This window comes from Zonotrichia leucophrys, chromosome 3 (assembly GCF_028769735.1).
Source record: "Zonotrichia leucophrys gambelii isolate GWCS_2022_RI chromosome 3, RI_Zleu_2.0, whole genome shotgun sequence".
NCBI classification, from domain to species: domain Eukaryota; kingdom Metazoa; phylum Chordata; class Aves; order Passeriformes; family Passerellidae; genus Zonotrichia; species Zonotrichia leucophrys.
In genome coordinates, this window is record NC_088172.1 from 49,872,560 (window position 1) to 49,899,086 (window position 26,527).

Here is a 26,527-nt window from a genome sequence, read left to right on the forward strand (position 1 = left end):
TCCCTCAGAGCTGGGAAACATTGTAGTATTGTGTTGGTCCACATGGCTTCCGTGTGAAACCAAGGGGTGGAACAAAAACCCAGAACTGAGCCAGTAAAACCAAGGAGGAGCCATCCAGTTAATGGATAATTGAGTTAATTGAGTAACACACCATCATTCAAGGAACCTAAAACCCAGTGAGCTCTGCTGCCCACTCACTCATAATCTGCTTCCTATTCCATTTTATCATTACAGGTGAATCAATATATGAATTTGGCTTTTGTGTTGATGCTTGGACAGATCAGGACATGCCCTCTCATAAAAATACCAATGCTGCTGCTGGGGGTTATGACAGCACCTATTACCTGAAAAGCTAATTTACTCCAGTTACCACACTGTAAACACAACCCAAGGCAGGTGTTGACACGTTTGTTCCAGCAGCACTAAAAAGTCCCAGGTAAGTTCCCCCTGTGTAAGAGATGTGCAAACAGAACAAAAGAGTATTTCAGTTAAATGTCCTCTTCCCAAAAGCATCAGAGGACAGGTTACCAAATTGTTGCCCTTATTTCCCTAAACAAAAATTGTAGGTGTAGCTTGATAATACACTTACCAACTTGAAAGTACAGAAGGAAAGCAGCCCAGAATATTAAGCTCTGGAGGCTGATTCCACTTATCTCTACATGACCCTGGCTGCCTGCCTCTTGTTTAGCTAGCACATTTCCCACAAATGTAATCTACACTTGTAAAGATAAATTTAAAATAACTAGGTGCTGACAAGGGGAAAAAACACAGGAATACTTTCTACATGCTCATGAACACAAACAATTGTGGAAGGTTTACCATCCCACACCTTAGAGGGTATCTGAGCTCGACCCTTTATCTGTACTACTGAGAAGACACAAAGGAGTTTTGGTTTCTGAACATAACAAAAAGTAGCCAAACTCTAGACACAGTAGTGGGAGATCTTGAGTTTAAATCACCACTGATACACAGAATACGTTAGGTATGTTATACACAGAATAAAAGAAACCCTGAGCCTACGTCTGCACCTATTTTATGTGGAAAAAGTTTCAATTTCTTTTCCTGCTTGGTTTATATGCATTTTTAGTATTGTAATGGTTACATTTGCTCAAGGAAATCAAGTCAATTTGCTACATTGTTTTTGTTAAGGCCTACTCTAATGTTCATCTCTCATGCTGCCATATCCTGGGATAGCTTCATCTGTTAATTGGTATCTTGAATGCTAAAAACAAATATCTGCAAGAACAGCAGGAGCAGGTAACCATACAGTAATCAAAGTGCATCTTTTTTCACTTTTAAATGAGGTAAGATTTCAAAGACATCTATTCAGGTCCTTTCTCCTTGTGGTCACCTTACCACCCTACCCACATCAAATCATTTGCAGTGCGGTTTTTAAACGTTTTAAGTTCTCACTGAAAATTCTGTGTATTCATATATACACATACATGTGGATGTGGGACCACGTGCATTGGGTTCTATTCTGCAGTGATTATATTGTTTCTGCTAGCATGAAGAGTCAGGAGAGATTTCTGGAGCACCTTCAGCACTGACATAGTGAGTGACAATCAGTTTCATCTGTGCAACCCAGGTGACAGACTAATTTAGCCTGCAGCAGCTGTTCGACTTTGCCGACAAAAGGCAGAAGAATTTACCCAACAGCACAGCCTGCGAAATCACGGACAGTAAGAAGGATAAAGTTTATTTTAAAGCACCAGCTCACTGCTAGACCTCAACGAAGGGCAAACTTCACTTTATCGGTTTTATTCCCCAACGCGGGAACTGATGTTTCACTTTTTGGAAGCAGCTGGAATTTAAGCCCTGTATCTTTCATCAGTGGCGAGGACACTGACTCGCACTGCCGGCGGGCAGGCAGCCCCGCCAGCCACGCCGAGCAGCCCGGCACCCATTTGCGCTTTATTTACTGCTGCGCGTAGTTTTCGTTCCCAGAGCTCCCATCTTCTCCGGCAGCCTCCCGGGAAGGCGCCCAGCGCTCCCCCAGGAGGCGCCGGCTCCCGCTCCCCTCAGCCGCTTTGGCGGGAGACGGGCGCCGCTCGCCCCGTCCCGCCGGACAGCGGCGCCCCCCGCCGGCAGGAGGCCGCGCCGCACCCCACGGGCACGAGCGCTGCGCGGCCCGTTCGGCTGACAGGGTTTAAATCGCGCTCTAATAACCCGCGGGAGCCGCTTCTTCCCGGCGGGGCGAGCGGCGATCCCCCGCAGCGGCGGCCCCGCAGGCAGGCCGAGGTACCCGGGCCGCGGCCCTGCACCGCTGCGGAGCCGCCGCCGCCGCCCCCCACGCCGGGTGCGCGCGCAGCCGCCGGTCGCGGGGCGGGGCGGGCGCTCATTTCCTCCCTGGGCGCCATTTTGTAGCGCAGAGAACCCGCAAATAAAGAGCGGGCGGGAGCGGCGTGCGGGGGAGCTCGGGCGGGGGGAGGCGCGGCCGTCCTGGCTGCGGAGGCGGAGGCGCCCGCGTAGCTGGTGGCGACAGGCGTGGAGGTGGCGGCGTTTCGCCCCTGCTCGATGTGAGGCGGAGCGCGGCCCAGGCAAGCGGCGTGCGAGGGGCGCGGGGCCTCCGCGCCGCAGGCGGGAGGTGAGTGACCGTGCGAGCGCTCCGCCCCAGCGGGACGGACGGACCGGGCAGCCCGGGGTGCCCGACCCCTGCGGCGCCTCCATCCCTCAATTCGGGCGCGGGGGGGAAGAGCGGAAGCACTTAGAGCCATTTTGTACGAGGCCCCGGAGCCTGGCCTGGCAGCGCGGCCGGGATCCTCCTCCCCCGGCCTTGGGCTGCCGCCGCGCCCCCGGGAGCCGCGTTTGGTGCTTCCCTGCGGGAGAGGAGCGAGGGCGGCGGGGCGGGCACTGCCTGGGCCGGGGGGCGGCCGCGGCAGCTGGGTCTGTCAAACACCTGCGGCTGCGGCCCTCGGAGGGGGGGGTGGCACTCCCGCGGTTGTTGCTGAGGCGAGTGTGAGGGCTGAGCAGTTACGGGGCTACTGTGAAGCCTTTCTTTCTAAACGTCAGAAGGCTCCTTAGTATGAGGGAGACAAGGAGATACTGGAGGGGGTCCAGGGGAGGGCTGCAGATAGGATTTGGGGTCTGGAATGTGTCTGTTGCGAGGAGAGGCTGTGTGAGCTGTGCCTGTTCACTCTATGGAAGAGAAGACTAAAAGGGGCTCTCATCAATACATACAAATACCCTAAAGGCGAGTGCTGTCTTAAAGTGAAGGGTGCCAGACTCTTTTCAGTGGCAGCGGCAGGACGAGGGTCAGTGGCCATAAACTAAAACACGGGAAGTTTCACCTCATTATGAGGAAGAACTTCTTTGCATTGAGGGCGGCAGAACAGGCTGCCGTGGTGGTGCATTCCCCCTTAACTCCCTTCCAGGCTGCAGTGTGAGCTGAGAAATTTTTGAGCAATCTGAAGCACACTCATTCGGGACAGCTGCCCAGGCAGGTCACGGAATCTCCCTCTGTGGAGACATCCGGAACCACCTGGACACGTTTCTGTGTCATCTGCTCTAGGTGACCCTGCCTTGTTAGGGACAGGGCCTTCCAGCCCTAACGATTCTGTGATTCTGTAAATTATGTGTTTGTATATATGTACGCACGTACGTGCTCTGGGAGCTGGGAGCCCGTACTGGTGTTTTTCCCATGGAACTCTTTCTTGGTATCATTAAAATAACTCTCAGTTTGTGTATAACGAGTAAAGCCTCGTACCTGATTCAATTACTTTTTGTTCATTGAGGTTTTCAAAAAAGTTTTTAAATCCTGTGTTTTATAAACGTTGTAGGAAAAGCTGTGCGGGCTTCTATCAGAGTTATTAAAATTAAAACGTACTTTCCTTGTTTCACATTTTTTCTAATTGAAACTGCCATAGAAGCCTAAAACATTGAGTTTTTCTGAAAATTCTTTAACTGCCTGTTATTCTAAGTATGGAGTTTGGTTCTGTGTTGCTTGTTGCCAGGAGCAGATATGCAGGAGTGGTGTGTGGCAGCCGCTGTTTCTGCAAAATCATGCAAGTGCTTAGTTAGGATAGTACAGTTAAGCTGTTCATAATATAAATCACAAATACAATTGTGTTAATTCCAGTCAGTTATGTAGGTATGTTGTTTACATTGACTCTTTATTGTAGAAAGTGACTCTTCATCGTGTTTTTGCAAGATATTTCTGATATGGGTAGGAGAGGGATGATTTCTTCTAGAGGCAAGCCGAGTGCGAAGCATCATCTCTTGATGCGCAGTGCTTGAGAAGTTACTGTGTTATGTTAAAATATATTAAAATAATGAACATTTCAGTGGCAGTTGTGTCTGTAGCATCCAGATTCACCTGTTTGTTGACAGAAAACTGAGCAAAGTCACCGTGACTGTGGCTGTAGCCGGCCTGGCGCTGCTGCTGTTTCTGAGAAACACGGAGCTCAACGACAACAGTATTCAGCAGCAATAAATGCTCAAGCTTCTGCTGAGTTACTGCAGGTCCCCAAAAAGCTGTTGCAGGGCAGTAGCAAGGTGAAATTTATATGTGTGGAAAGAGCTCTAAGTGTTTATCTGTAGATATTATCAACTTAACTTTTCCAGAATAACCTATGGAATATTTTTAGCTAGTGTGTTTTTTATCATAGCAAGTAATAATAGGTGGCAGTAAGGAGTAACTTCTGTAATGCAGTGGCCCATAACTTCAGTCTTTCGTGCTCTTATCTGAAAGCAAGAGGTGGTTTTGTAAACAGTGATGTGCTGGGGGTAGAGTTAGAGTAGCCTGGTCTGGTGCTGGAATTCTGTGTGAGGTCTGGAGATGCAGGGTTTGACTACCATTGCATTGGAGCATCAACCTTTGATTTCTTGTACTCTTGATTGTGATAGCAATTGTATGTTTATAATTGCCATATGCTGCAGCAGGGATTACAAGCCAGATCTTTGGGGGAAGTTCACCTTTTTTGGTACTTGTGTGCTTCTGTACTTTTTTACGGAACACACACATGACGTGTGCACCATTTAGTCAGTGTTAGGTGTAGTTGTGTGAGACATCTGAAAAGCATGTTTCTCCCTGTCAGGAACTTAACAATAGTTAAGATCTTCAAGACTACTTCCAAACTCCAAAGGAGTTAAAAGCTCTAAAATCTTTGGGAAAATTACAGTGAGGGGGAAGGTAGGCGGCTTAAATGCAGGGGTCACAAGCATTCCCTCTGTAATCCCAAGTTACTCTGAATGATTGAATTGGGCACTGGCGATTTGTATCAGCACCCTCTTATGCTTGTATTTTCTATTTGAGGTATGTTTTTGGTAAAACAGTTTCAAATAAGGAGCTGCATGCAGAAGTTGAAGCAAAATACTTGAGTAACTTCTTGTTAGCAGGAGGGCAGGGGGTGGGAGTGAAGGGCACTTCTTAGTTTAGGGAAGCACATAGTGTGTTACTAAGCCTAGCAACAGGAAGCTGCCATTCATTAGTGAGATGCTTCTACTGAATGTTTTCTTTCTGTGGGTTCTAATGTCAGTATTTATTCTAGGAAGGGAGAGTGAGTGTTGGTTGTTTTGTTTGTTGTTAACCAGGCCCTTGTTTTGTAGGGTGCTGTGTAGCTGTCAGCGGTCTCACTTAGTGCGGGTTGAAAACTCTGCTTCACTGGAATGTGTTTGCTTGTCTTACTGACCAACAGTTTTAGGGTTTGGAAAAGTTAGATTGGTTCATTGAGTGTCATTGTGAAAATACTAAGATAATCCATAAAAATCATTGAGAAAATAGAATATGTACTCCTTAAGAGCATTGTTTCTTTAAAGCTCAGTGTTCACAGCTCAGGAGTTGACACATCCTTTCCCTGGTACATGTGCAGTAGCAGCTTTACAAGCTTGTCAACTCTTAGTATTCTATGCAACTTTTCCACTGGGAAGCATATTGCAAAGATGGATGCCACCAGCAAACCCTGCATTTACTGTTACTTGAATGCCTGTAAGATTTAGGAACTCAGTATTTCTTACATAATCATAGCTGTAGAAAATACTGTGTATTACTCTTTCGAGATAAGGAAGCATGTCCTGTAACTCAGAGCAGTGTGAATATTAACCTAGCAAAATGCAGCCCCCTTGTGCTCTGTGTGCACCAGAGGAATTCAGTTTGATGGCCTATCTAAGCTAGTTTGCATCCTACTTTTCTTGAGAATATTCGCACGGGTTTTAAAATAACCGTACTTCCCGTTTGTTTGAATCTTAAGAGAATAAGTACTTGTAAGAACATGCTGTAATGTTCACAAATTATTCTCTTTTATTCCAAAGAGGAGGAGCAGCAGTATAAATTGCTTTCCTCAGACCCTGATTATCCTTTATCTTGTAAAATACAATGTTATGTAGATGTAGATGCATACTAAATGTCAGTTTGATACCAAGTTGGATGGTTTTGATTAGTTAAATAGGAAGGATTGATTACTTATTGGCTTTTTAGATAGAAGTAGAAAGTTTGAGGTAACTTTTAGAAAAAATGCAGCTGACTGTATCTGGATTACAGGAGCAAATATGTCATAGTGTTATTTTGTACTCTCGTGGTGCCTTGTGCAGAACCAACATTTCAGTGGTGTAATATTGCAAACTAAAACAATTAAGGCTATAAGTTTGACTTGTTCAGTGCTCTGTTTGCACTAAATAAAACTCCTTTTTTTCCTCTCCCTTCAGAGTTCACAATGACGAATGAAGAACCTCTCCCAAAGAAGGTATGTGTAAAATTACTTGTGACTTCACCCTTCCAGGTAATCAGGACAGCTTGATAAGTTGTGCTTTTCTTTTTGCTTCATAGGTTCGCCTTAGTGAAGCAGATTTTAAGGTTTTACCTAGAGATGAGCTTATCCTAAGGTAATGTAAAAAGTCTTTTTTCTCATATCAACATTTTTGTGTACTTTCTGTGGAAGATGTGTGAATTTACTCTTTCGTTGTCTTTCAGCATCCTTGTTCTGAAAAACAGTTCTATTTGTTTCATAATGTATCTCTTCTGTAAAGTTCTCCTCTGGCCTCAAATATTTGTAGTTTGGAAGGGAACACTTCTTCCCAAGAGGCAAAATCCTTAATAGTATTTTGTAGAACATGAGCACAAGTTTTTTTTTTTTCTTCACTCACAACAATAGAAGATATGATTGCTTGCCTTCCTTGACAGGTAGCAAGCTATTTTAAACACCAGAAAAATGTCAACTCTTTACTTCTCCAGTACTTTTTTATGCTTTCTCTGCCCTTGCACTTGTCTTCTCAGCATGTTCAGATATTAACAGAAAAATGTTAAAATGAAGTTTTCATTGCCTAGAACTTTGATAAGAAAGAACCTGTCTGTCTTTTTAACTTTTTAGAAAGCTTAAGTGTCACGACAGGAACAATTATGGGGAATTCTGTTGCACATACCATCTGTTTAAAGAAACTACCCCAGGCCACTTGTCTGTGTATGCCTGAATTTCCTGATTTGTAAGCCAGGAGCTATCCAAACCAGCCTTCTGTGGGGCATCTGTTTATCTGCTGGAATAGTGGTAAACATTAGTTCTTGGCTTCTTGTACACGGAGTTATTAGTGTTATTAGGGTCTCAAGGTAAATTTTGCTGTTTTATAGAACAAAGACTAAACTGTGTGGAAACAAGGGCTTACATATGCAACACTTGGTGTACATGGTGATCAGCTACCCTCTCTTCTGGGTAAACTGTTCTGCCTGCTCCTTTTGGGGGGATAGTTTTTTTCCAGGGAGTAAACAGTTTGGCTCCAGATGTTTAAAACTAGTTTCTGTCTGCTTCTGAGTATCCAGTCTTTTGGGTTGTAAAGAAAAATGTATTGAAACAGTAAGAAAAAATGCTTCTTTCCTAAATGGTTTTGGCCCTGTGATCCTTTTTATAGAAAACTCCAAAGTCTCCAAAGCTGTGCTCTTTACTTGCTGCGATAAAATTAATGTGAAAGTACCAAAGCATAGATTCTGCGCCACTTGCTTTCTGACTACTAGTGTGAAAACAAGAAAAGGTTATCAAGGCTGTCTGTAACTTGCAATCATTAGTCACTACATAGGGGAGATGAGTTTCCAGCACATATGCAGGAGACAATGTGATGGAATGCCTGCAAGGAGGTAAAGTATGTTAGCAGCTCACCTGTGTTGATGAAGAGGCAGAAGGGAATTTGCTAATGACAGCTATGTTGCTATTGAATAATTTTCTTAGTGTGTAGAAAAACTAATATGCTCTCAAAAAGGGCACTTAATGGATTTAAGGAGTATAACTGTTCAATATACTCATGTCAGTTTTTTAATGTAAAATTAGGTTTTTTCTTTTTAGACTTGTTGTTTAGTAGGCCATTTCAGTTTTACTTCTGGGAGATTGAAATCTCCTGAATTAACATAGAATTTTTAATGGTCAAATGGTGAAACTCCTTAGATCAGAGAGATCAGTTTAAGGGTTAAGTATGAATACTACTGCTCTCTTTTACAGAGCTTTGAGAGTTTGTTCATGCTGTTGCCATACTCAGCTGAAGAGATGTAAAATTTTGTTGTTGCTTGAAGGAAGAGATCTTGTGATTTCATTTCCTTTTCCCAGTGATGTGGTCTTGCTTGCTGTTACAGATCTCTGATTCTCTGATGCTTTTTTAGACCCTTCAGTGTACTGTTGGAATTCACTAAATGGTCCAAATTACCTATAGGTAGATTTTATAGTTTCAATTCAAGTAGTGTAGGTAGATTTTATAGTTTCAATTCAAGTAGTGGTGTAGGTTAGAGAGTTAAAATGGAGCAGTTGTGGTGAGTCTGGCATAAAATACATGTTAGGGTGGGAAGGTAATGGTGAGGAGGGAGCAGACACCTCCTATATCGTGGTAAGCTATCAGATCAATTTTCTTTATAATGTGTGGTTGTACCATCATGAGGAACACACGTAGTTAGGTGCAGAGTACTACTTCAAAATCCCAAAAATGCTGTTCTGTGAACTTTTTCATAAAGCATTTCATGCTAAACTTCACAGCAGACTTTATTTGCTACTGATTTGATGGTTTGTATAAAATGCAGTGCTTTTTTTAGGTGATGTTGTTTGACTGCGGATGAATTTCCTAAATAACGTGTTTTCAGAGAGTTGTTAAGCTGTTTGGCTTATGGATGGTGGATGTAATCAGAGAGTGGTCTTAACTTGAATGAGCTGAGATACAGCTGCTTAGCCTAGACTGCCATTTCTAGTGTTATGATACACTTCTGCTTGTCCTGTTCACTTGGTAACATACTTAATGTTGTATTTGTATTGCACTTTGTTACAGAATTTTGTTTGAATTGCTCTGCTATGAGAATAAAATGCATATAGGGTACTTTACAAAGATAACAGAAATAAGTAGTTTGATCCTAATGTTTGTCTAAAATACTGATTTTTAAGATGTTTTGTGTTGTAATACACAACTACCATTTTGTTCCTCTGAGATGCAAAGCAATTTAACTATTTCCACAATCAAAAGCTCCTTTTTTAAAACTGGAATTGTCTTTTGTGCAATTGTGTAATTCCTTCTTTACATTTTCTGATTATGGTATCAGTGTGTGCTCTGAAAGCTTAGGAATGACATGCCTTGATTTAATAAACAGAGCTTCAGAAATGTTTTTTCTTTTTATATCTGTGACAGGTGGAAACAATACGAAGCATATGTGCAAGCTCTGGAGGGCAAGTACACAGACCTTAATTGTAAGTTAGCTGGGTTTCAAAATGGTTCACGTTATCAGAATGTGTAAAGTAATATGTGTGTTTTCTAGAAGTGCTAGAAGTAAGATATACTAATCTGTTATGTCAGTTAGTTGTTAGGAAAACAGCCCTTGTTTTTCTACTGCAAGTTTTCAGCTTCTCCCAGCTTTCTTACCAACTTCTTTTCCAGTTGCAAATTTCTGCCACCATGTAAAAAGTCTTTATTTTGCATCTATAGGACACAGACTGCTGGTCAGGGGGAAGCTTTAAAGCATAACCCCATAAATAGGTGTACTTTCAGAACTTTACCATTAGAAAAAGAAACGCTGTCTACTGAAATACTCCAGCAATGTCTGTGCCTTTAGTAGTCTTACAGGATTATAAGGCTGGGAGGAGAAACAGTGTTTAGGGGTAAATGTCTAAAATGAGTCCCCAAGGATTGTTTGATCTGATTAGGCAAATTTGATTGTCATTCTTACATGGTCGTTAAAACTTGGTCTTTTGGAAGATAATGTGGGGAAAGCATCCTACTCTGAAGTGATACAATATGAATTGGAGTGGGAGTGACTGAACATTCTGGGAGTGACTGAACACCCAATCCTAAGTCGCTTTTAAAAGTTGTATTGCCAGTTAGGGATGGTGTCTTTTGTGTTTTCCACTCACCTTTTCAGTCTAAATACTTAGAGCTATAGTACCACTGAGTTTGAAGGGCATTTTTTTGTCAGTCCAAATGGATGTTCTCTATTTTGCTGTTGTTACCTCCTTCTTCTACTGCTGTTTCATAATATTTTGTAGAGAATAAAATAGAGCACATGGAAACAGGTGATTCCATTCACATCTCAAACTGTCTAAACATAGATAAATAAGTTGTTTCAACATTCCTGGTTTCTTGATTTTAAAACAATTCATTAACACTGACCACTATGGCCTGTACTATCTGCAAGGTTTTATTTAGAAATCATTGTCCTGAGGCAGTTGGATGCTCAGGTTATATTTACAGCTGATTATTCTCCAGAAATTAGGAAAAAATGAAAATTTAAATTTTTCAAGTTTTTAATGGTGTTACATATGGCAAGTAGTAGAGTGAATGTACACAGTTGGTATTGAGCTGCCTGCCTGTTTTTGTTTGAGCAGTTTGGAAATGTGCTGCATTCTCTTGTATTTCATATATAATTTTTCATAAATGTCCGTGGATCAGTATTCTAGTTGGAACAGAATATTCTTGAATGTCTTACTGTTTGCTCCTGGAGTATTGAGGCCAGTTTGAGGATTGCCCATAAACAGCAGTGTTTTACAGACTGCAGATTGATTTTTGCAGCACAAAGTGATTTCCTATACAGACATGGAAACATCTTGAAAGTTTTAGTAAGTCTTAAAGGAGGACCAGGAATATGGCTTTAAAGCCAGCTGTTGTTAAGCTTTTCCAATGCTTAATGACATTTTGTTTTTTGTTTATGCTAGTTATAAACATGCCTGCAAAAAGTGTAACTGTTTATGAAATTGGTTTTTAGATTCTTTTAGCTGCCTTTTTAACACTTCCTATGAGAGGGTACTATAAAACGCTTTCTCTGTTGTTGCTTGTGTTAGCTAATGATGTGACGGGGCTGAGAGAATCTGAAGAGAAGTTGAAACAGCAACAGCAAGAGTCTGCCCGAAGAGAAAATATTCTGGTGATGAGGCTGGCAACTAAGGAACAGGAGATGCAAGAGTGTACTGTAAGTATTCCGAAAGGATAAATGTGTTCAAACTGTTGTAGCAACATCAGCTGTTGAGCCAGTACCTACGAGCTGGGCAATGTTTTTTGTGTATCTACACCATCACATTTTCTGTGTTTAAAGGCACAGCAGGGTAGTTTAATTGAATGAGTAAAGATCACTTCTTAAAAGTTTGGGGTTTTTTTTAATACTAGTTATTGCTATTGATTTTCAGCAGCAGTTGTGATTGAAGCTTGGTTTGCTTCAAACCAAGCTAATTCTTGCATGTGCCATGCTTACTCTCTTCTAGCATTTATCTGCAGAGCCTATCTACAAAAATCTTACTTCTGAGTATCATTAGAGTCAGGAACAAATGAAAACATAAGGATATGATTGTGTTTGTTTGGTTTCATTTAGGAGGTTTGAGGCTGACACATTGCCTTTGGCTAACAGTGTAAGGCTATTTGTAAGCCTCTGTCTTCTTGGCCGGATAGATGAAGTTGCTACTGACTTGTTTAAAGTTCTTTTGCAATATGGCAGATCTGCTTAATTTCTACAGTTCTGAATGTATTTTGTTGATTTTTGTTTCTTGCTCCTTCATTTCTGGCCATTTTCTGTGTCTTTTACATCTGTGTTTAGTTTTGGTTTCTTGGAAACTATCTCATATTGGATTACTTTCTAAACATAATTTTCATTCTGCTTGAATCTGGCAGCTTCTGAGAGGAATGTAAAAAGCTTATTGCTAGTTTTAGTATTATACTCTTTAAGCTTCTCTTATGAAAAGTACAAGCTCTGTGCAAAACTAATAACTAGTGTTGTAGTTTTCCTTTGCTTTTTAAGTTTTCCTTTCTTTTTTGCCTGAAGTTTTTCAGAGCAGTCAGGTATAGTAGTGTGACTGAACTCTGTACACAGTATTTTCACTGTTGTTAAGACCATAAGATCACTTTAGTTCACAGTGTGATAAACAAGAAAAAAATAAAGGGGATTAAGCTTACTTTGCAGTGGCAAAAAATGAAGCCCAGAATCATTGAGGTTGGAAGAGACTGGCAGTTTCTAGTCCAGCCTGCCTGTTCACAGCAGGTCAGTCAGGCCAGGTTACTCAGGACTGCACACTATTTTAAGCATCTCGTGAAATGGAGAGAAATGCAGAAGTCTTTGACCTGTGCCAGTGTTGAACCACTGACGCAGCAGAATGTGTGTTCTTATGTTTAAGTGGAACTTCACATGTTTCAGCTTGTGCCCATCACCTTCTGTGCTTTCAGTGGGCACTGTTGGCTTTGCTTTCTTTACTCCCCATCAGGTATTGATGCACATTGGGAGCATCTCCAGACTGAGCAGCCCTAACGCTCTCAGCCTCTGCTTGTGTGTCACATGCTCCAACGCCTTTATCAGCCTCACAGCCCTTCATTGGCCTCACCCTGGTATGGCTGTGTCTCCCTTGTACTGGGGTGTCCAGATCTGCACCCAGTACCCCAGATCTCTCACCAGTGTCAAGTGAGAGGAAGGATCAGTCCCCTCAGCCTGTTGGCAGCACTCTGCTAATGCAGCCCAGGTGCCAGTGAAGATCTCTTCTGGTACTGGACTGCAACGCTTCCCCAGTTGTAGGGCTGCTGTATTGGTCATGCTTCACTTGGGAGGTTGTACTGATAAATTCTGCTATGTGGAGCAGCAGTAATAATAGGGATTTTTTTCTTTTGAACTTCTTAGCATATAGCTAAAACAGTAAATACTAAAAATAAATTAAAAGAAATACAAGTTTTTCACCAAAACCAAATTTGTGTGCGCTGTATTTGCCTTTGTTCCTTCCTTGAAGTTATAAACTTCAAGTATTTAATGCTTTGAATTTGACTGTCATGAATGATTTGAATATCATGAAGACTATAGGGGTTTTGGCTGCACTTTGTTAGATGTTTATAGCTGCATAATCTTTCCAGAACATCTGTTTAGAAGAACTTCTGAAGAGCTTTTATTTTCAAAAAATAAAAAAAAAAAGGATGTGTAACAACCTACCAAAAAGAAAACAAAAAACAGACACATGCCCACACACTTGGGTGGTTTATATTTCTCCTGCTCTTGACTCAAGAATGACACTGAGGATGTAATCTCCACAGCACATGGTGGTGGGAAGATGCATCCTTGAAGAAGAGGTGTAAAATGGGTACCCTGGAGGTGTATAATGGAGACATGGTCACGTTTAGGTATTTTGAAGTTTAAAAATGCACATAGTTTCAGGAAGGTCTGAAGGACTGCTTTCCTTCGTATTACTAGAGAGTATTTTTTCCACTACAGTAACAGTAGAAAAATGTCATGTTGGATAAGATGGAAAGTGAAGCTACAGGTTGCTAAATCATTTAATAAGCTATTAATCATGTGATGTTACTTCACATGCCCGATTTTAATCCATAAAATAAATGTTCCATATATTTATTATAGTTAACAATTCTTTTATAATCTAAAAATACACCATTAACATTTATATTAACATTTAATGTTAGTGGTAAAATATACCACTAACATTTATATGTAAGCCTTCAGTGTTTCCTGTCACATTATAATTAGAAAGACTGAGCTTTTATGGTGTCTAGTTTCTTGAAAATCTGCAGATGTGTTTTTGGGACATTTTATTTTTACAGACTTACTGCATTCAAATTTTAATGGTTAAAAACTTAATACCATACCATGTTCAACTGCTGGTAGTTGGCAAAGACTGAGTTTTCTGATCACTTGTGTAGAACACCTTGCTTACTGAAGTACACCAGCTCTGTTTTAAAACAGAGTGTGATGAGCCCTATTTTGGTGTTTTAATTTTCACCCTTTTTAAAAGTAGTAGTTTTTTAGTGTGTTTTCAGCTTACGAAAGTCGCCAGTTGTCATCTTAAAGTGTAGGTGTGCATGTCAGAGTAGCAGTAGCAGAATCATTGCCCTTATTCTGTGTCAGTGCTGTTTTTGAAGAAAGAAAATGGGAGGGAGGTGCATAGCTCCATTCTCTCTGATGCTCTGTGCTGAGTCTGGCAGGAGAATATATGGATTTCTTCAGAGCCAGCAGCTCAGTAAAAGTCTGTGGCAGGTGCTGCAAAGTTACTCTGTGGTTTTAGAGTCCCTAAGGGCTACTTTGAAGTACAGATGTTTGACATCCTGTGTGCCCTGTTGCCAGCAGCAGCGTCGAGCTACCTTCCCCCAGCAGGAACAGCCCTCTAGAAGAGGTTGCTGCTCTTAGGGAGCGGTATTGGCTATGGTTTCTACATAAAGCTTTATTTCTGGCACAAGTGGTGGTCAGGTTAATGCCACTTCAGGGAAAGGCCTTAACCTCTTTCCAGGCTGCTGCACAGTCACTGAGAGTCAGTGGGTAGACATTTGGAAATACTTGCTGCTCAAATATACTTTTCATGGAACAGATAACAACGAGTGGAACTCTGTGTGGGTGCAATTGGACTGTAGCACTAGGTAGTCATCACTCCTGTGGTTTGTTACAGCTCTTCTTTCTCTTCTTAGTTGTGTGCTTTATTCCTTCCTTGTAAGAAGGATATACAGTTGATCTGACTTTGGTTGCTTATGCTTTCTCTCAGGCACCTGTGATCTGTTTTGTAAATTTGTCATGTTTAGAGTGTCTGTTTTTTGTAGCTATCTTTGGATGATTTCAGCTGAAAGCATGCAACTGTTTCCAAGAATGTGAGAACTAGAGGGATTGAAAATGTTACTGTCTGTCTTTAACAAAATAATACAAATCCACATGAACAAAACCTCACACAGCCCTCTAAATAGACTGCTTTCAGTGCTCTCCTGCCTTGGGCTGGAACAGAGAGAAAGCTGTAATGCTTAATGTAAAGCAAGATTTTTATTCTCTTTGTGAAAATTACCTCTACTTGTCCATCTGATAGGCTTTTGAAAAATACCAGCTGGTGTGTGCTTTCATGTTTGGGAACATGAAGAGTCTGTAGGCATTTCAGGTGTTAAAGTGGGCATTCCCTGGGGTCTGGCATTGAACATGACTATTCCTGTATGTACAGCTATAGCTTGAGGTTGGTCCTGACTGTAGGCAAACTCTCCTGCTCCCTAACCCTTGCCACCTGCAATATCAGTGGGAGGTGACTCGCACCAGAAAGTGATTAGAGGGAGCAAGAATGTGAGGTTTGGACTGGCTAAGCAGGAAGGTAAACGTAATTAGGCAATTGGCAGAAAAGAGGAGACATTTGGGCTTGCTTTGGGAGCAGGTCATACTTGGGAGGAGGAGGTTGTTAGGTCTTCATGGATGAAGAGCCTGACAGATGAGAACTCTGGAGTTAACAACTGGAGAAAACACTTGTGGAGGAATTGAGAAAATTTAAGTTGGAAAAAGTGGAGGGAAAGAATGGTCTGTGAGGTTTGGGGAGGGAATGAGCAAGGATTGTTAAGCTTAAGTAAGTTTTTTTCTACGTGACTGCTTTAGAAATGATGGTTGAACTGAAGTCCTGTGCAGGTGACATCTGCTGGGCTCAGGAGTGTGAGCTGGAGAGACCCCAATGAGATTGTTAAATAACTGGCATTGCACAGCATTGGCTGGGTCCTCTGGAGGGTTTGAGTGCATTTCTGGTGTGACTGAGGAGCAGCAGCACCAATTCTGTGTGCTAGTGATCCTGGCAATCTGTTACAGTTTTTAGATTTATGGTGTAAGAGGGAGGATTCTGGGCCTTGGTAAGACCAGGAAATGGCCTTTCTCCCCCCCAGGTAGAGATGTCTCTTTAAAAATGGATTTGGAACAATGTTGCTGTATCATGATTATATATCTGAAATATTTTGCCAGTGAATTTGTCCATTTTACTGTCTACTAGCTCTAGCCATCACAAAGAATTGACAGGTTGTTGAAATACTTCAGTAGCAGAACAATCAAATAATTGAGTGGACAGGAAATATAAATCAATAACAATGAATAAGATTTACCTTTATTCAGTGAGCAGTATATTTGCATTCAGTAAGGCAAAGGCCCGAGAGGTAAAATGCCATCCAAGAAATGTTAGCATAACCTTAATCTGGATTTTCCTGTTTCTAGGTGCATTACCCACATTGTATGTGGATTCTTTATTTCCTTGAAATATTTATATGCAGTGCTTTATTCCCTTTATATTTTTTCTGCATATATAGAACTTTGTCTATTTAAAATTTAAAGTATGATGATTTCAATTTTAAGTAGCTAAGTATTTTTATTTTCATAATAACAAATTAATGTGTCCAAGGAAATACTTGTGTTATTCCACCTTTGAAACCACTTGAAATAAAATCCAGGAAATTTTACTACTTGACAATACATAAATTAAAACATGTTACACTCAATTTAGAAGTGACTGAGGTTCCTACTGCACATGGAATGTATGTAGGACTTGTGTACTTCCTCTTCACCACTGCTGTGTAAAGACCCCATGAGAGCAGCTCAGGAACATGGGTGAGCTGTCAGTGCTGCTGGCTGTGCTGTGTCCCAAGGAAAGGAGACAGTGCAGGGAGACTCTTCCCCTTTAGGGTTTGTCAGTTCAACTCTCTTGCTCTCAAGTCTGCAGGACTGCCTGCATGGGAAGCAAACTATCTGACTTTCAATGAATGTCTTTTAACAGCGTGTGGTTCTGTTCACCTCTTGCTGATAAGGAAATGTGTGTGATACAGGGGGCACCATAAATTGAATTTAGGAATCAACACATTCTGTGCAGGCTTACGCAGTATTGGTGATTAGCAGGGTTCCAAATGTGTACATTTCATACAATTTTAGATATGTCTGTTGTGATGGGATTAAAATTGAAGAAACTTTTAAAGTTAATTCTATTTATTTACATTTGTTTTGAACAATAAATACTACATTTAAAAGGAAACCTCTCAGTTACTACTTCTGAAATTTTGACTATTGCTAGTGTTTCAAACATATAAAATTGCAACTCCTTTGGCTTAGTTTTTTGCAAAGAGAATAAAATCCAACCAAAATCTGTTTTAATTGCTGTTAGTATTTCTAAATTTTTGTTTTAGAGAAACTCAATCTTGCATCATAAGTGACTACTCCAGTTGCAAAAACCCTTAGGTTCTAAAAAGCTTTTTTATTTGCTTGTAAATATTTCTTGTCAATTTCTGCTGTAATGTTCCTTAATAACTTCCACTGCAAGTAAGTGGGAATTGACTATCTGTTTTAAGCAGGTAATTCTTTCCATATGCTCTTTGTTCCCCAGAAGGAGTGCAGGGAGATAGAAAAGAAAGAGAGCATTCTAATGTTCCGGATATTGCTCTGACAAATGTAAATTGACATGTAGAAAATAATCTTGGGACCTGGAGGGGAGTCTGCCATGACAGGTAAAGCATGGCAGGTGCTTAGGATGATGGGGCCTTGGGTGAGCAGGCACATGGACAAGGGTGCAAGGTGTGCACAAGTGGTTGTTACCCTGTGTTTTTTGGGTTACAGTGTGAGAGAGGGCAAGCTGCCTTCATGTTAACTTTGGGGTAACTATTGGTATTGAAAGGACTCATGATTTTTATTTAATATTGTATGAATAACAGACTTTTTTTCTTATTTTATGCAGAATCAGATTCAGTACCTCAAGCAAGTCCAGCAGCCTAGTGTTGCCCAACTGCGATCAACAATGGTAGACCCAGCCATCAACTTGTTTTTCCTAAAAATGAAAGGTGAACTGGAACAGACTAAAGACAAACTGGAACAAGCCCAAAATGAACTGAGTGCCTGGAAATTTACGCCTGATAGGTAAACAAAACAAATACTCCCCAGTCAAGACTTCCCTGACAGTCCCACTACGAGAATGCTATGGTGGGACAGCCAAGTACTCGTTTCCACACCAAGACTCAGACGTTTTGAGGCAAAAGCCACATTCTTATACTGTCCAGCTTGTAATGATTAATGTAAAACTTACCAGATGAACCTTGTGTTTCAGCTTTTTTCTCCCCTTTGCTTCAGAGGCCTGACAACGTCGGACTATTCTGAAGAAATGGCCATCTTCGAAAAAATGTTTTCTAGAACATGTAGACATTTGCAAAATTGTTCTATTTGAAGAAAATAGAGGGAGAAACAGAAGTCTTAAGTCTGTGGCACACTGTGTCTACAGACAGTTTGGAGGAGAGAGAACGTAGAGATTATAAATCATGAATTGAACATGTAAAATTCCCAAAAAATGTAGAAGTGGAATATGCTTCGCTCATAACCTTGAGCCTAGTGACTTAGAGACACTGTAAGTCAGTTTTGCCAATAAGACTGTGGACTTCCTGCTTGTTCACTGAACTGCTGGGTCAAAACTCGATGAGGTGAATTTTGCATTAAAGAGTTTATTTGCTAACCAGTTTTGAATAGCCACAAGAGTGCTATTTGATATCACTACAGTGGTAGTGTACACATTTGACTGTTTAGCCTTTGGGCACTCTAGCACTTGATGCAGCCTTAAGTCACTGTTGCTAAATAATGAACTGTTTTCTGGATGGTTGGTAATACTGTGGACGCCTCAAAATTAGGACTGTACAAAACTGTACGTTCCATCTAAATGTAGGTTTAAAATTGTTTGAAGCAATATATATTTGATCACAACTAGCATGTATAAGAAAAACTGGTTGTGATAAGAATTTCACTGCATGTTTTCATGCAGAAATGAGACTTTTTTGATCTTCATTCTAAGAACTGATCTCAAATGCTTAATACAGAAGGCACATGATGGCAACTGTCTTCAGTGTTGGTGGGGTGCTTTTATTCCGTTGTACACCTGGGGTTTTTTGTATTGTGCTTCTCTATAAAATGTGCCTTGAAATAGTTGTAATACATAGTTCAAGGAACTCTTCTGGTTTTACTGTTGTATCGTGAAACTCCTGGGATGAACGAGAATTGAACAGGTCGTTATTTCTGCATTGTCTCGTTCGCTGAAAACAAAGTCAGTATTTTAACAAACCAAAAAACCTTAAATGCATGCATTTTCTTTGGTGGATTCAGTGAAGGAGTTTTTGCTACTCTACTGATGCCTCTGTTCTGTCCTCCCGAGTTACTTGTAAGAGTAGCAATCTGGGACAGTTGGGAGTGCATGTCTAAGGTCTGTAAAGCAAAATGTAGATCTGGTGTAGCATTTGTGTTTGTTTCTTCCCATAGCAAAGAGAGTTCTGTTTAGTAATCTGAGGTGTTGATTTTTCAAAACAGTTGGGCAGTGTTTTATGACTCAGTTTAAAAATTAGTTTTTAAATTAAAGAGCCATTCAGCTGTCACAGAAGGTGATGTATTCTAACAGTTTTGCTGACTTTTATTAAGATTCCATTACATAATTTTGACTTGGAAGTATCTTAAACTGTTTGTGCTTCAGATGATTAATATGGGATAAAAGACTAGTATACTTATGCAGGTTTTTTTTTTTTGCATGAGTAATGCCTTAACACCAAAAGAAAAATCCACAGAAAAACTTTACCTTTTAAAAAGTGGTATATCTGGAATGATTTTGCTATAGCAGTATCTATGCATAATTTTATTGATCTAGCATCAAAACAGAGGTAAGACTTACATTAATAAAATGTTAATGTGTTACCAAGACATTTGTAAAGCTCACTGCAGTGTGTTGAAAGAGGCATGCCATGCAGATTGTTTGTTTCTAACTTGGAATTCAGAAATTTATTTAATACATGTAGGTACCGGTTGGTTGTTTTCTAAAGTCTTCAGGCTCTGAATGCGTGAGTACCACTGAGGAGAGACAAGTAACTTGCCTTTCAAACCCAAGTGTCAAAAGAAAATGCTATTTCTTTAGCTGCAACATCCCCTAATTTGCATAATATAATTTTAAGTCAGTGGTGTGAATGTGCATAATTCATACATGCAGTGGCAGGAATATAGAAAGTTAGTTATTTCCTGGTAAATAATTGAGGCTTTGTTAACTGGGTTAAGATTTTACTGGTTTTATTTCTTGAAAGGTGAAGAAATTGGCTCATGTAAAATATTTGTAGGGTTTTTTTAATTCTCTTTGCATCTTGGGCCTCCTCCCCCAGTTGTTTTAATTGTCCATCCTTGTACACAACTACTCATTTCATGGCATCTGGCCTAGTTTTTGAAAGAAGCAGTGGCCCTATTCAGATCTTAAACTGGTGTTCTCCAGGTGGTTAACACATTAACTGCAGCCCTAGGCAGAGCTAGCTCTGGACCTTAATGTAGGTAAAGCTGTGCAGCATTAACATTGCTGATGTCTGGAGGGGGAAATAAAAGACATGTAATCAAAGGAATGGCTATGCTAAGCCATTTTAACCATCATTAAGCAGAGTATAAGCTTGGAATAAAAATTAGTTGAAATGCCATTTTGCAATAAGTGTAGTACAACAAACTTTAGTCTTCTGAAATTTAACCATTTATATTCTTGCAGGTTTTGTTGCATGTGTGTTCAAGAGGATTTGTGAAAACAATGCTGAACTTAGTTTTACAGTTCAGATGAATTATTTTAATGGTTACTGTATTTAATTTTCTTGAATGCACTGTCTTTTTTGTAAATTGCAAGGGTTATTCTCTACTAGCTCAGAACATCTGGAAAAATTTTGATGAGAAGAAATAGCATTATAGGTAACTATGCAAATTTCTATACAGGTAATAAATATTTAACATTCTGGCAGGAGTTAACCTGAAGATATTAATGGGATTCTAAAATTGTCCCAATTCCAAGGTAACTGGTACTTGCTGATTCTGCCGTTGATGTTGGTTTGTGAAGAGAAAAGCATTCAATGACATAAGCATTGTAAACTTTTTCTATTTGTAGTGATGGTGAATACATTAACAGGAATTTGCAAATGGCTAAAAATCATGTCTGCCTAATAACTTTTGGGATCTGTCACATTGGTTATCTCCAAAGTGGTCCTGCTTTGCACAGAATGAACATCTCTAAGGAAACTTGCATCTTAAATGTGCGACTTGGACTGTATTAGGTCGGCACAATTTAAACTTCAAGGACCTGGCATTGGACATCACATCAAGAAAGAAAACAGGCTGCTGCCTTTAGCAGATTTTCAGGCCTCCAGGACTTTACACAGCCAGATTCCTTCTGGAGCAGCCCATCTGAAAGATTTGGGAAAGTCAGTTGAAAAATGTTAAATGGGGCAGAGTTGGCAGAGAAATTAAAAGTTGTTTAAGGCTTGAGTGCTCAGAAGGTAGCTGATAAGGAATTGCTGTTTTAAATTATTGTACTTTGGTTGCAGGAGAGAATTGTGGCTGTGATTGTAGCAGAAATTTGCTCTACTTTTTTAATCCTCAGGTTTTTTCAGTATTTGTCACTTGTTTAAAAGCCTACAAAAAATTAAATGACCTTCTTGGTCTCAAAGAGTAATACAAGTCTTGCTATTGAATTCACAATAAAACTGTTCAAGTTTGGGGTTTTGCCAGAGCTTACACCTCTGTAGAAAAGAAGACAGCTTCATTATGGTGCTGAGCCTATTAAAAGGAGAATTGTTTGGGGATGCTATCCTGACTTGGCAGACTGAGAGTCCCAAAGGACTTTAATTTCTTTCTTTCATGGAGTCAGCTGTATTGCCTATATATTAATTTGCATACTACTTCCTATAATGCTTTACAATGAGATTTTTATCATGAAGATTAAAGATGTGTAACGTTACCCATTTAGAAAAGAAAATCTTGTCAGTTTCTACCTGTTTCACGTTTCTTTCAGAAACTGTGTCCTAATGATCATTACTTACGTTCTGAAATCTGTCAATTTAAAGAAAGTAGATAGATAGGTAATATACCCCTTCCTTGATGTCCTTACAATGTCCAGCTACATTTTCATTCTTCTTCACCATACAAGATGTACTTATGACCATAGAAATCATGAAGCAGACTCTGCATGTGACTGTCAAACACATAAGTTGAGTTGCAAAATGGACATCTCATTTTTTAAACAAGAGTACCTGGACAGCATTTAAATGAATGCTTAAACCTATTAAAGAAAAATGGTTGTCAGTATGAAAAATGAACATGAGATTGATTATTTCCCCCAAGCAACTTCTCTTCACCCAAATTCAGTTATTAAATTTCATTACTACAACAAATGGGCAGTGATTTTGCTTATAATTTGCTTGTTTGTATGCAGTCCTTGATTTTTTTGAATTGAAAAACACATCTTTAATCAAGTATTTAACTACATTAAGAATTGGCACATGCAAGATTGTGCATACTGATAATCCAGATGTTGGTATTAAAAAAGTGCAATATGCTTATTCATATTTTCAGTAATAAAACTTGCCTTCCACTTTGTGGGACAGCGACAGAAGATCACCTGGCGTTGGAACAGCACGTGGTAACTATAGGGAGACTTTCTGCTATGACAATTATGTTGAGGCATAATGTTCCTTGGATTGTGACATGCAGAAATCGCATCTCCTTTTTGTCTTTATTAGTGATTGAGGAAGATAACTGAAGGTTTTATATTCATTTTGTGATAGATGGCTCTTTCCTTTGCAGCCAAACAGGGAAAAAGTTAATGGCGAAGTGTCGAATGCTTATCCAGGAGAATCAAGAGCTTGGAAGGCAGCTGTCCCAAGGACGTATTGCACAGCTTGAGGCAGAATTGGCTTTACAGAAGAAATATAGTGAGGAACTTAAAAGCAGTCAGGATGGTAAGGGATTTTTTAACAAAAAATAGAAAAGTTGCCTTGCACTTCTGCAAGTTTAATTCTGTGATGATATAGATAATACAAAATCACCTTTGCCAGAATGAAAGGGCAATATTGAGTAAAATATGTAATAGTAAGTATTAATTGGTAGTCTTAGTTAAATAAAATCGTTAAATTTGGGGGAACTCATGGGATTCACAGCTCCAGTAATGCAGTGCTTGCAATAGAGATTTTTATACTGTAAGCCTTGCTATTTAATAGGGAATGTTTAGACTGCACACATTACTGGTGAATTGGCAAGATGAGAGCTGTTTATAACATATAGCCTAGGCATGCACTGAGAGCAGAAAGCTTCTTGTTAACTCTGACTCATTTGGAATTTTTTTAAAAATTCACCTTTTCAACAATGCTTAAGAATATGAAAAACTGATTTTTATCCTTTTGGTAACTCAGGTGAATGAAAATGTCTCATTGTGTTTATAATTGAAATTTTGCAACACCATAAGCTTAAATTGAAATGATCTAAAAACTCTGACCTCTTGCACAATTTAAATGGAGGGGAAAATGCAGGTTTGAAAGTCTTTCTTCAGTCTCAAATTCTTTGTAGTGTCAGTGGCTCTTCATAGAATGTTAGATTAGGTGTTCTGAATATAACCTATATGGGTAGTCCTGGGGTTATAACCTATATAGACATCACATAGATCTGAATATCTTTTTGTTTGTTTTGCATCTGAAGATTGTAAGATACCAGAAACTTGGTATGGCATCCCATCTGAGATGCATTTTTAGGAGTAGATCATATTCCCCAATCATATTTTCATCTCTTTGAGAAAGCAGCAGTATAAAACAACTAGAACTCTTAAGGAAATGATTGTATAGTGTCATTTTGTGGGAATAGTAACTACTGTTTTGATAATGCACTTCAACAAAATTTACCAAGTACATAATTGAAGCAAGTGTAGATGTTCTTCAAAGACTGCTGCTTTTGAATGTAGTAATTTCCAGCATTGAGTTGCTTCTTCCCCATATATGAATGAAGATGATGTTACTTCTGCAATAAGAGTTCTCCTAATGATTGTTTTCTGTAGCAGCAAGAACATTTAAAAAAAATTTACAATATTAAGCAGTTTGCATTTTTTTTTCTCTGGCCTACTGATGGTGCAGTTGAACTGAAGACTGAATCAGTGTTTCTTATACTGTTTTGTGGTCAAATTTGTTTTGTTCCAGAATGCAATACTAATTGTAAAAACCTTTTTGTGATATATAAATATTAAAATGCTATGAAATTAGTTAACCCTCTGTTGGTAAGAAGGTATTTTTGCATTCTCTCTTGAACAATTTCAAGGATTAAACACAGTAAGAATTGAAACTTCCTTGAAATAGGATGAAAAACTACTACTTTTGGCTATTGAATAGGGTTTTGCAGTAACTCAGATTTGCTATGTATGGATATGGTTCATGGTCACTTTTACAGTATTTCTGCCAGGGATTTATACTTGAGTAAAAGTAGACACAGTAGGATCTACTTGCACAATATTAATTACTGCAATTGAGCTTTTTCCCGAATATCTTCCTTTCTTGCTCAGAAGTTAAATTTTTCTCATATATTTTCAATAGCAGTTTAGAAAATAGGTAGATACCACATTTTCTCCTTCAGAGGCAGAGTATCAAAGCCAGTGCATACCTGATGGCTGAGACAATAGTTCATTGAAAAATTTCAGCATAAAACGTTGAGTTACGGGATTTTAATTTCTTGTCTGAGATTTAAACTATATATGGGCTATTAAGTGTTTGCAACCAATGTGTTTTCTTTACTTAGAATTGAATGACTTCATCATCCAGCTTGATGAGGAGGTAGAAGGTATGCAGAGTACCATTCTAGTTCTTCAGCAGCAGTTGAAGGAGACGCGGCAGCAGTTGGCACAGTACCAGCAGCAGCAGGCGCAGGCCCCCAACCCAGGTACCAGCAGGACTCCATCCTCCGAGCCCGCGGAGCAGGGAGAGGCGGCGGGCAAGGACTGCAGCCGCCTGGCAAACGGACCAAGCAATGGCAGCTCCTCCCACCAGCGGACGTCTGGGCCTGCATTTTATAGGGAGGGTAGCGGCACGGAAGATGACTTCCCGGCTTCTCCAGGGAATGGTAATAAGCTATCCAACCACTCTGAAGATAGAACTGGTAGAGGAAGTGGTAGCTACATAAACCAGCTCAGTACTGGGTATGAAAGTGTAGACTCTCCCACTGGCAGTGAAAACTCTCTCACTCACCACTCAAATGACACAGACTCCAATCATGATCCTCAAGAGGAGAAAACGGTGAGCATGAAAGGTAACAGAACTGTGGGTTCTCGTCATGTCCAGAATGGTTTGGACTCCAGTGTAAATGTGCAGGGTTCAGTTTTGTAACATTTTTCTGCAAAATTTTTATACAGTGTCATTGAAATTGGGAGAGGATACTGTCCAGAAGCCGTTTAAATTAGTGCATACTTGTCACAATTTTGCCTTTTTGTGGGTTTCTTTTTGCTTCAATACCTCTGCCACTTTGGAAATTTTAACAGTTAATTACGTTGAATGTTGCTAAAAGGATGTTTGTGTAGCTCAAGTTATTTTTATATGAGTTAATGTGAAGTTGAAATGGAAATTATTTCCATAAAGTATAACATAAATGATGTCTGTACAAATCTGTGTATATCTAGAACCTGTGCTGTGTAAGGGCATTCTTACTCATACTGTTATACTTAACACCACCTTCAAGATTTGTCATAATAGCTGTGGGTTTGACTGCCAAGTTTGCCCAGTACAGTAGTTTTATCACTAAAAAGATGGACTTACTGAAGGAGTCCTGTAGTAGTTTCAGTGTTAATTACAGTTTTTCCCACCATACATCTGTGCATTTTCTCCTTAGGTGACCGAATGTTTATGAATTGTGTGCATAGTTACTCAGTTTTTAAGAACTGTTGTATCCTGTTGATGCATATTGCTCTGTGACTCCAATATTATCTTACCTGTACTGACCAAACCTAAATAAAAACTTTTAATAATGTCATTTCCTCATTGTTCTGCATTGGCTTATGTGGTTTATTTGTATGTGGTGTATTGATAGTCCTTGCTTTTGAGTTGAATTTGTATCTGTGTCAATCCTCTCTGGTACAGCGTATGCCCAGTACATGAAGGTGTAGGTGTGTGCTAGTACTAATTTCAAGACAGCCTGATAGTGCTTGTTCCAATGGTTTTGTCCTGACTGGCAGAAAAAGGGTGGGGATGGGGGGAGGTGGGAAGGAGAAATTAATAAAGTAAGTTTTAGAGTTTGAACCTGGTTTTATTAACGAGTAAAGAAAAACCCAAAAAACAAGCCAGACTCAAAAGCTTGAAGTATGTAACAGGTAAATGCACAAATTAAACTAAAAAACATAAGGAATTAGCAATTCAGCCTTTTGAACTGGTTGACTTCATTTTTCAATGCCTGCCTGAGGAAACTGATTTCTTAACAGGTGCAGAGAATGAAAGAATTCCCTTTAATTAAATATACTCTTATTGCTCAGTAGCAATGAGCTGTGACTTTCAGAACCTGGGTTTCTGGTGTTTATTTTTGATCTACTAGTTTAGTGTTGGTAGCACATGAGCAAGA

The 26,527-nt window shown here is 39.8% G+C and overlaps 1 protein-coding gene across 2 annotated transcripts; it reads left to right on the plus strand.

Annotated features, from left to right (window-relative positions):
• Positions 1–2,350: 2,350 nt before the first annotated feature.
• Positions 2,351–25,945, plus strand: WTAP (WT1 associated protein). 2 transcript variants are annotated; one of them, XM_064708123.1, is made up of 8 exons: positions 2,351–2,587; positions 6,643–6,680; positions 6,764–6,819; positions 9,583–9,641; positions 11,226–11,353; positions 17,862–18,040; positions 22,751–22,905; positions 24,722–25,945. In XM_064708123.1, the coding sequence occupies exons 2-8, from the start codon at positions 6,651–6,653 to the stop codon at positions 25,303–25,305; spliced, it is 1,191 nt and encodes a 396-aa protein (XP_064564193.1). In that variant the 5' UTR covers positions 2,351–2,587; positions 6,643–6,650; the 3' UTR covers positions 25,306–25,945. The 2 variants fall into 2 exon arrangements, 1 of the variants encoding a protein (XP_064564193.1); XR_010439551.1 differs by lacking the exon at positions 24,722–25,945 and having other exon boundaries at positions 17,862–18,594; positions 22,751–22,887.
• The last annotated feature ends 582 nt before the right edge of the window (positions 25,946–26,527 follow it).

Coding starts and splice junctions, on each gene's coding strand:
- WTAP (XM_064708123.1), top strand. CDS start 6,651: ATGACGAATGAAGAACCTCTCCCAAAGAAG. Junction 6,681..6,763: donor AAGAACCTCTCCCAAAGAAG/GTATGTGTAAAA, acceptor TTTGCTTCATAG/GTTCGCCTTAGTGAAGCAGA. Junction 18,041..22,750: donor TGGAAATTTACGCCTGATAG/GTAAACAAAACA, acceptor TTTCCTTTGCAG/CCAAACAGGGAAAAAGTTAA.